The sequence below is a fragment of the Mercurialis annua genome, linkage group LG6, assembly GCF_937616625.2.
Source record: "Mercurialis annua linkage group LG6, ddMerAnnu1.2, whole genome shotgun sequence".
In the NCBI taxonomy this organism is placed as follows: domain Eukaryota; kingdom Viridiplantae; phylum Streptophyta; class Magnoliopsida; order Malpighiales; family Euphorbiaceae; genus Mercurialis; species Mercurialis annua.
In genome coordinates, this window is record NC_065575.1 from 14352726 (window position 1) to 14362873 (window position 10148).

At 31.3% G+C, this 10148-nt stretch overlaps 1 protein-coding gene across 1 annotated transcript; it reads right to left on the reverse strand.

The window, feature by feature from the left end:
* Positions 1-2326: 2326 nt before the first annotated feature.
* Positions 2327-5445, reverse strand: LOC126686010 (ribonuclease 3-like). The gene is made up of 3 exons (XM_050380018.2): positions 5270-5445; positions 5031-5186; positions 2327-2855 (listed from the first exon to the last, which is right to left on the reverse strand). The coding sequence occupies exons 1-3, from the start codon at positions 5369-5371 to the stop codon at positions 2433-2435; spliced, it is 681 nt and encodes a 226-aa protein (XP_050235975.1). The 5' UTR covers positions 5372-5445; the 3' UTR covers positions 2327-2432.
* Positions 5446-10148: the final 4703 nt, after the last annotated feature.

Below are 10148 nucleotides of genomic sequence, written 5' to 3' on the forward strand. Positions count from 1 at the left end.
GCTACCGGAAAAGTTCAAAATGCATGACCTTAGTCGTTTCAATGGAAGAGGCGATCCTTGCGCTCATCTCAAACAATTCATTTCTGTAATGAGTATACGATCCTAACAACAAAACAGATTGGTGGAGTCTTCCCGATGTTGCTAGAAGGAAACACAACTCGTTGGTACTACGATCCTAACAAAAAAACATATCAGTGGAGTCTTCCCGATGTTGCTAGAAGGAAACACAGCTCGTTGGTACTACGACCTGCCTATGAAGATGAGAGGAGACTATCGTGAATTACCCACCACTTTCATGAATTAATACAGCTGCGGATCTAAGCTAGAAGTCACCCTAAGATATTTAGAACTGAAAAATAGAAACCTAGAGAACCATTCTTCAAATTCCTCGCAGGATGGATTGATAAGGTTGCCTTGTTGAAAGAGAAGCCGTCTGAGAAGGATAGAATCAGAATCGTGGTTAAGAACGTTCACCCATATTGGGTGAAACGGCTCCAGAATATGAATCCTAAGACCTTCGACGGTTTTCTAGATGATGGAATGCACGAGGAGGAAATTGAAACTGAAAAGAAGCGTAATGCCACGACATGAGGTTATCGGTCAATTTACTAGCCAGCCAACAAAAGCGCTAGTGTGAATTTTTTCCAAAGATAAGGGACAAGGGGCAGTAAGTTTTCAGAATTCCCCCTCTCTCTTACGAAGGTCCTAGACAGATTGATGAAGCACAATCTCCTATAGCCTAGAACACCCAAGAATCCTCAAATCCTAATGCGCCGAATTACAATCCCAACACTCATTGCAAGTTCCATCAGACACTTGGGCATCACACTGATTAGTGTATCACACTAAAACATGCCATTCAAGATCTGATAGATGACAAAAAGATCACTACTCCATCAATAGGACAAACTAACACGCAAAACAATCCACTGTCAAATTACCATGAGGCAAAACTGCCGGAGAACTTGTATGCTATAAATTCTGGCCTAACTCATGATGAGGTCATGAATTCTTTTACTGATGCTAATTTCGTGGACCCAGAGAAAACAAAGGTCATACGAGAGACACCGGTTGAAAAGCCTCTAACACTTCTATTCCAACCGTTAAAGTCACAAGGACTGATAGACCATCCTCCATGGAATAACGAGCTGTGCGAATATCAAAGAGATTTCGGCCATTTGACAAAAAGCTGCGCAGAGTTGAAAAGCACCATCATGAGCCTAATCAAACAATGGAAGATTGAGGAGCCTTCCTTCCAGATAATGAAGATCGATGGTGGTCATGAGAATGAGAAGACCGAGAAAGAGGTCATGGGCTCCTTTTCTGACATCAAACCTCCCAGACAGATGGACACGTTAGGATAGCCATCCGTAAAGTATGATTTTCTTGTGTATTATACACCCTCACCCATGATCCCCCTCGAGGATATTGTACGTATCATATGGGGTCCATAATTTGATGATCTCGGCCAGATAGTAACACCTCTAAACAAGCTGAAGTTCAAATTGCCAAAACTATGAGGGCCATTAATGTTTGGTGTAATTCGGACAAAAAGGATGACTAGAAGAAATAATGTTCAAGAAAGGCTCAAGAACTGACCCTTAGAACATAAACGAAATCCTCCTGCATGATAGACCAACTCAATCAGAAAAAACAGGAGAGTCGAACGAAATACCTGTCTGGATCAACGGATTGCAAGTAAGGTAGGTTGGTAGAACCGGTGCAAGTCAGACTATTTGAGACCTGCTCATACGTTCCAAAGATCATCGGAAGGCAATGGTACAAGCATTGTCTACAATGCCCATCAAACTAGATGTGACTCATGCATTTATTTTTAGCCAACTAACGGAGAAAAAGGCTGGTGCCATTATCTTTACAGAAAACAATCTACCCTTAGAAGGGAGACATCACACCGAAACATTGTACAATATAGCTGAAATCATGGGAAAGCGCACCGATACTGTTATGGTCGATGGTGGATCTACCATTAATAGCATTGATCTAGCCAAGGCTCGGATTAACCCGAGCAACCCTGAAACCGTCAAAAGTGGTCATCATGGCCTATGACGAGACGAGGAGAGGGGTAAAAGGGACCTTTAAAATCATAATTAAGACTGGACCCATCAAAGCGTGGATAGAATTCATCGTGCTAGACATACCGGTTACCTTCTTTGTGTGCTAGAAAGGTCGTGGTTTCATGAGCTTGGAGGGGTACCTTTTACGTTACACCAGAAAATCAACTCACTCTTTCTTTAACTGCTCTTTTATCAATAATAATTTTCTCTTTTGATGATTGACAAGAAAAAAAAAAGTATGGTCCTTCTCGTTGAAATGAGAATCGTGTATTTCGGTATTATCATTTGACATATTTGGATTAATGGTGAAAACAGTAAATTGGCATGTGATATTGTTCAACAATTACAAATAGCAGTCTAAAATCTTGGGAACTGAACTTGATCAGCACATCTTCCTCTTGGCAGGATTGGACATTGAATGAGGTCAGACCCAGAAGTGTTGACACACATGTAAATTTGGAAGAGCTGACTATTTTTAGATCCATCAACATTGCATTCTATTCCAGGAGTGTATCCAGTAGCTTCTTTTATGGCTTCTTCAATGCTGCTTAGTTCATAAAATCCATCATTTGCTTTGATTCCAGCATTGTTCAGAATTTGCAGAAGGTTGAGTTTGGCCTTGAGATTAAGTGCTGATTGGAAATAATCATGTTGGTCCAGTTCTGATTCGGAGCAGGTTCCGTGCTTTATCCATTCATGTGACCAGAATTTGTGGCCATCGCCGGTAGGGCAGGCTAGTGTTGGCCAATTCTTCTGCAGACTGCTTGTCAAGTCTGATAACTGTACATACCATAAATTAATTATGTTTAATCTTACTCGTATTTCGCCATACAATATCAAATTAAATTAAATGTTTCCATATGGTACTGGAGAAAATGAATTATATAAAAGATAGAGCTTAAAATATTTCATCAAGACTTACCATATGTATGATCATAACTATAAAGTAAAATAAACAAAGTTGCTCCAGCATGATCATAAATATTAAGTAAAATAAACAAAGTTGCTCTAGCTTGATACTATTTGAGTATCTCGAGAGATAATTAGATTAAATTATACTTAATTAATTTTTTATTAAGTCTGAAAGACAACTTACTCACTACTTAAAGTACTAGTATCTTTCATAGATCAGATTAGCTGCTTATGAAAATAAGCCATCAACACAGCTCCCTGTAATAACTACTTTACATTATAATTTAAAAATTTCTAAAATAATGTTACTAAAAAAAGTATGATCAGTTTTTGAATTTCATCTTCCAACTCACCGCTACAATAACAACAATTCAACTAAATAATTTTTGTAAGTTCAAAAAGAACTAATTATAACATAATATTAATATGGTTATATTTTTTTGAGGACAAACTATTTTTAAAATTCAAAATTTTGGGTTTTCTTTGAAATATGACTATTTTGTTTTTTAATTTCTAGTATTATTTTCAAGGCAAAAGGTTTAAAATAACTCTCGTAGTTGTCACAAAAATATAGATTAATCCTTAAACTAATTTTGGAAACAATTAAGTCCTTTTTATTGTCAAAATAGAACAAATGAATCATTTTTTCCAACACCATTAGGAACGCCTGCTAATTGCTGACAAATCTCTCATAACCATATAGAAAAAAAGTTCAAAAATAATTTTAATACTTAAAATATTTATAAAACACTTAAGGGGCTAAGTGTCCAAAAAGTAAATTAAAAGGGCTTAAATGCTCTTTCCAAAATTAGATGACTTTTTTACACAATTTAAAAATATCAAATGCTTAAATGGTCCAGGAAAAACTTAAAGGGCTTAAGTGTTCTTTTTGAAAAACTTGAAGGGTTTTTTTTATTTTTTGCCTATTTCCAATTTGAAAGTTTTTTTACAATTATGTCAAAATTTTAATTTCATTTTCTAAATTTTAATTTTTGCGTTTTTTTTATCAATAATGACCAAACTTTTTCATTTTTCATAATCATGTCTTATTTGAAATTTATTTTTAAAATTACATTCAAAATTTAAAAAATTTATCCTTTTGAAATTCAAACATTTGCATTTTTTTATCATTGTCAAATTTTCATAGTAATTATTTTTTTAAAAGTTAGAAAACACTTTAATATTTGATCATAACTGATAAATTAAGGAAGTAAAGTTTTGAACTTAAAAGTATAAAACTCAACATTACAAGTGCGAAAAAAGATCTTTCGAATGTCACAAAATAGATTCAGATAAAGAAAGGATAAACTCAGTCTTAAATTTTTAAACTATAAATCTTTTGAATAACTGATAACTAAATTAAATTTTGTATGTTTTAGGTCCCTAAACTTATTAAAAAATGCATATTTAAGTCCTTTTGTTAAGAGCGTACGATTTTCACATCAAAATTGATGAGTTACTTGTTAAAAAATACCACATAATTAACAAATTTTATTTTGGACATCCATCGAAGGATTTGAAGACACGTTTTTCTTGAGTTCACGGACCAGAAAGAGACAAAATTTAATTTAGAGACCAGTTAATCAAAAGATTTATAGTTTATGGACCTAATAATGGATTAAGCCTTTTTTATATTAAATAATTAGTCGAAAAATAATTTAAAGTTAAATATTTTCAAATTTATTATGTTAATTCAGATATTTGATTAGGCTCTAGATTTTAGGAAATAATAGTTTAATTAACTATAATGATTTCTTGTTTTGTAATTTAAATTTAGACTAATCTATACTAAAAATGAGTTGAGGGGCTAAATTGAATTTTATTTTGGCAATGAAACTCCTTATAATATTAATTTCATCCAATCCATAAAATTTGACGAGTTGAAAGGATCGATTGATAAAAAAGTTAGTTTAGTGTATATTAACCACTCCATACATGTTTAAGAAATAAATGAATACTTAAGTCCATATAAAAGTCAGTAAAAGTTTCTCGATCACGTTATGTTTTCTTTCCATGTCAGATGATAATATCAAAAATAACTACCTGAGATTTATCATAAATACTGTCAGGATTGCAGCTGGAAGGGTAGCTACCATCGTTGTAATTAGGCCAGAGACCATGAATCCCGAAATCCGCAGTAGGCTTCCCAGTTTTTGGATAGCAACAGCTATGCCTTGTGTCACAGTATGATCCTGGCCACTGCACATTATCATTATCATCATCATCATATATTGTTGCAACGTATTATATAAATAAAACATATAAAGTAGTTTATTAATTACCTGTTGGACGAAGTAGAAAAAATCAAAATCCTGAGAATGGCCAAGAACCGAAAGATAGTGCAGTATCAAAAGCTTAAAGACGATTGAGAACTTATTTTTCATATTTATTAACTGATATTCAATGTTTGTGTAATTAACTGTTTTATAGATGTGGGGTTGGTTGCTTCTTGAAACGTAAAGCTTTATAGAAAATGAGGTTACTTCTTCTTTTTATTTATATCCAAACTTTAAGGTTGTCATGCACAGAATATGCCATTGCATTTCCATTTGTTTATCCGTTTTTTATTACATACTTGCGCTACATTAATCGTATTCTTAAAGATTTGTCTTTTGATAGAAGTTTTCTTAAAGATTGTAATCTTTTTATTTACTTTCTTTATTTTCCGGTATACTAAATCATAACTTGTAAAAATCTTTAAAAGACATAACCTCTAGAAACATATTGTTTGAAATTAAAAGTAAAATTTATTATTTTCACAATTCAAATCACCAATTGAAAGTTTTGATGCTGTGAAATCTACATGCATGCAGAGAGATTAAAACGATAATAATTTAATGTGTCACTTATTCATTGGTTGAAAATGACTTACAACTTAGTAAATTGCACCAATGAATGAGTGTCATGTCAGCACCGTGACTAAATTGAGAAAACGTATAAAAGTTGGTGAATTTTTATGACACTACCCTTTATTAAAAAGAAAAAAAAAGAATTTATGATTAGCAATAATTGGATTTTAATTGGAAATTCAAATTATAAAAAAATAAAATTTATATATCATATTGTAAAAATTAAAGTGTTGCTATTTACATTTTAAACCTTTAAGATATAGAATTACAAAAGGCTTAATGGCATAAAAAATCATAAACTTTAGCGTGTTTTGCAAATTTAACATAAACTTTCAATTTTGACAAATTAAAACACAAACTTTTAATTTTTTGCAATTTTAGCACCGATCAATTTTCCTTCAAAAAATTAGAGAAAAATGCTGATGTGGATGCTGGAATAGTGGTTATTCCGGTGTACACATCAGTATTTTTTTCACGAAAAATTGGTCGGTGCTAAAATTGCCAAAAATCAAAAGTTTTTGTATTAATTTGCCAAAATTGAAAGTTTATGTTAAATTTGCAAAACACGCTAAAGTTTGTGATTTTTTACGCAATTAAGCCATTACAAAATGAATGAAAAACAGTATAGAATTTCAAAGGTTAATTATTTAATAAACTGAAAAAATGGTGAAAATACTGATGCTTATCACTTCCGTGTTCAATTCTCTTTAAATTTTTATACACAATTTGAGTTAAAAAAAAGGTGAAAAACATAGAACTCTACTAGTTGGAACCTAAAACTCTACCAATTTGAACCTAAAACCATTCTCTTTTTTAGGGTAATTGAATTTAAAATGGTGATGAAGGTAATGGATAGAAGAAGTGTCGTCTAAGGCATAAACTTGTATATTTGTCTACGATGCCTCAACTATAAGTGTTCCCCTAATTTTGACTTGATCATTTGCTGACTTGTAAGATAAGCTTGGAGCTATAATTTAAAGAGCAACTTACTCTAGGTTCCCCATATATATAATAATTTACAGTTTGACACCTTTTTATTTTAAAATCAAACAATTTGATAATTCAATTTTAATTTTGCAAACACTTACAACTTTATATAAAATATAAGTATCAAATTGTTAACGGAATTAAATGTGAAGCACCAAATCTTTTGTAAATAAGATAACAAATCGTTAATATAATTAAAATTGAAGTACCAAATTATTAAAATAATTGAAAGTGAGATACCGAATCGTTTAAAAGTAAATATCAAATCATTAATGGAACTAACATAAACCCCAAATTAATTGTTGACGGAATTAAAACTAAGTTATAAAATCGTTTGATTTTCAAATAAGAGGTACGAAACTGTGAATTATTATAAATATGAAGAGTCTTAAAGTAATTTGCTCTATCTTAAATAGTATAAACGTTAAGCAGCAATTTGATAGATCGTGATCTTGATTTCTCCCGCATACAAGTCATCTTCCCAATAATTTTGATAAAACAAAACCCAAAAATAAGGTTCTAATTAGTATAGTAATTTGAAAAGAAACATCACATGCCAATTGGAGCTACATGCCCCTTTTAAAATTAATTGTCACGTTATTGTACTATTAAATTAATTATAGTTAATAATATATAGAAAAAGTTAGCTATAGTTGGATGCATGACTCATTGCTTGTTTTGATCCAATCAATAAGTAAACCTTAATCTAAAAGTAGGTGTCTGATATAGAATATATGTAAAACTAAAAAGTTATTTAATAAAAATAAAAGAATATGTTTTATTTTCAATAGAATATTTACTCGATAAAAATTGTAAAATAGCGATTCCAATATATTTGATTATAAAAATTATTAAATTTTTGCTGATTTAAGTAGCAATGTTCCCCTTCAACTTGTAAGCCATGGGCTATTAACATATAGATTAATTTTACTGGCAAATCAATAAACGAATTTGGTGATTATGACAATTAGCTTATTTTGGCAAAAGTTTAGGGAATAAATTTTCAATTTAAGATACAATTAACTTATAAAATTAAAGGGGAAAATTGCTAAAATGGGACAAATTTCCCATAATCAGCAAGTTCGTGTACTGATTGCCCATAAAGTTAATTTATGTGTTAATTGCCCATTGCTTACAAGTTTAGAGGCATATTGCCACTTAAATCAATTTTTGCTTTATATCCAAATACTCTATATATACTTTTTATTTTTTTTGTTTATGATAAAAAATATTTAAATCATCAATTTATTTTATTTTTCAGTTTGAAAATTTAAGGGTCTATTAATAATCTTACGTCATTCTAATTTAAATAAATGATTATAATTAAAACTGAAAAATTAGATAAAATTTTAATCTTTAAAATTTGGCCATAAACAAGATAAGTAATAAAAAGAGATATTTTCTAATGATTAAGCCGTATCTTTTTAAGTTATTTTATTTTAATCGTTAAATTTTTATTTTGTAATGAATTTCATTCCAACTGAAGTTGAAGCCAAATATCAAATGATAACGGATACATATTTTGAAAAAGGAATAAAATTATATATGTCCCTATAGTTGAGAAAGGTGCAAATATGTTCATAACATGTAAAGATACTACAACTAACTATATTACTTAAAAAGAATCCAAAAAAATGATACAAATTTACATATTAATTTAGATTAAAAGAAGAATGAGAAGAAGAGTGATATGTTTGCTAATAATTTATTTCATCTCGTTTTTTCGATTATTTTTTGATTAGTCTTGATTATTTTTAGTTGCTTTTTAGTTTTTTTTAATTGCTTTTTAATTGTTTTTTGATTGCTTTTATTTTTATTTAATTTGACTTCCATTTTTTTATTGTTCTTCACTTGTTCTTTTGTAGCTCTTTATATTTTTTTTTATGAATAAAGATTTTATTAAAGCCACAAGAAGTGGCTACTCAAGACTACTCAAAACTTACGCCACTTAAGGCTACGACTCTGAAAGAAAAGAGCAAACTACAAGAAAATAGAATCCGGATTTCTATACAAGTAACCGGAGTAAACAAAAGAGGGATGCTTACACTTATAATAAAAAGGGTTAATTCCTAAAAAAATCACGAACTTTACACGAAGTTTTATTTTAATCATGAACTTTAAAAGTTGTCATTTAAAGGCACGAACTTTCATTTTGTTTCAAATCTATCGCCAAAGTAAAATCCGGTGTATTTTATCGAACCAAAAATTCCTAATCCTATATACTCTAACCAAAAGATAATAAGATTTAATGTCGATTTATAATTTGGGTCTTTCATTAATGGTTTATTGAAGAATTTAGTCAACAAAAATACACTGAAATGATAGATTTGAAACAAAATGAAAGTTCGTGCCTTTAAATGGCAACTTTTAAAGGTCATGATTAAAATGAAACTTCGTGTAAAGTTCGTGATTTTTTTAGGAATTAACCCTAATAAAAAACAGCGGTATTGAAACTTCTATAAACTACGTCCATTGTTGTCGAATCCATGTGTTGAAAAACTCGTTTGTTGCGGCACTTCCAAATTTTCCACACAAAAATAATCCAAATAGTTGTCCAAAGTTTCGATAGCCTTTTATTAGAAACAATAGCTGTCCATTGAATGAAGAATTCCTCAAAAGAAGAAAGCATTACCCAAGAAATTCCTAACTTTTGTAAAAGCTCATACCAAATTTTCCTAGCAAAAATGCAATGTAAGAAAATATGATTTTGGGTCTCTAACTCGCCACATATACCACATCCTGAATTGTTGTCCGGCACAATCTTTCGAGAAGCAAGAAAAGAGAGAGTCGGAGTGCTGTAGTGAAGTGCCGTCCACATAAAAAAATTTACTCTTGGAGGAGCCTCACTACCCCAATTTTTTATGAAGACATTGAAAGTAGATTTACATGCTGTCATGGAGTTTGTAGCTGCTGAACTATGAATTAAAGCTGCTAAATGTCTATTTTCAGTTATAACTGAAGGCACTGCTCCATGCAATTCTGAAGCCATATTAGAGTCTATTTCCCCGTAACTGTCAGCTACAACTCGTGATCTGTTAACATCTGCTGCAGACCGATTTTTTGTTGCCGTATTAGCTGCTGCCGGTGACAGCGGCTGACTTCAACAGTTTGGCCATACTTGCCACTGAAAACCCGTTGCTCTCTAACTTCTAAATAAACTCGTCCTCCTATAAAATCCTTGCTGGATTAGAGACATTACAGGCTTGATCAAACAACACCTGAAGCTCTGAAAACTTCTCTTTCTCGCCCACTCTTAATCGCCTACGCCATCTCCAACCCAAAGCCATAACCTAGCCGACTTTAGCTTGTTTACAATTCGAAAGCT

Excerpts from the sequence above, each read along its gene's own strand:
- LOC126686010 (XM_050380018.2), bottom strand. The coding sequence starts at position 5,371 with ATGAAAAATAAGTTCTCAATCGTCTTTAAGCTTTTGATACTGCACTAT. Across the intron at positions 5,187-5,269 it reads TTTTCTACTTCGTCCAACAG|TGGCCAGGATCATACTGTGA; the intron begins GTAATTAATAAA and ends GATAATGTGCAG. Across the intron at positions 2,856-5,030 it reads GTATTTATGATAAATCTCAG|TTATCAGACTTGACAAGCAG; the intron begins GTAGTTATTTTT and ends TGGTATGTACAG.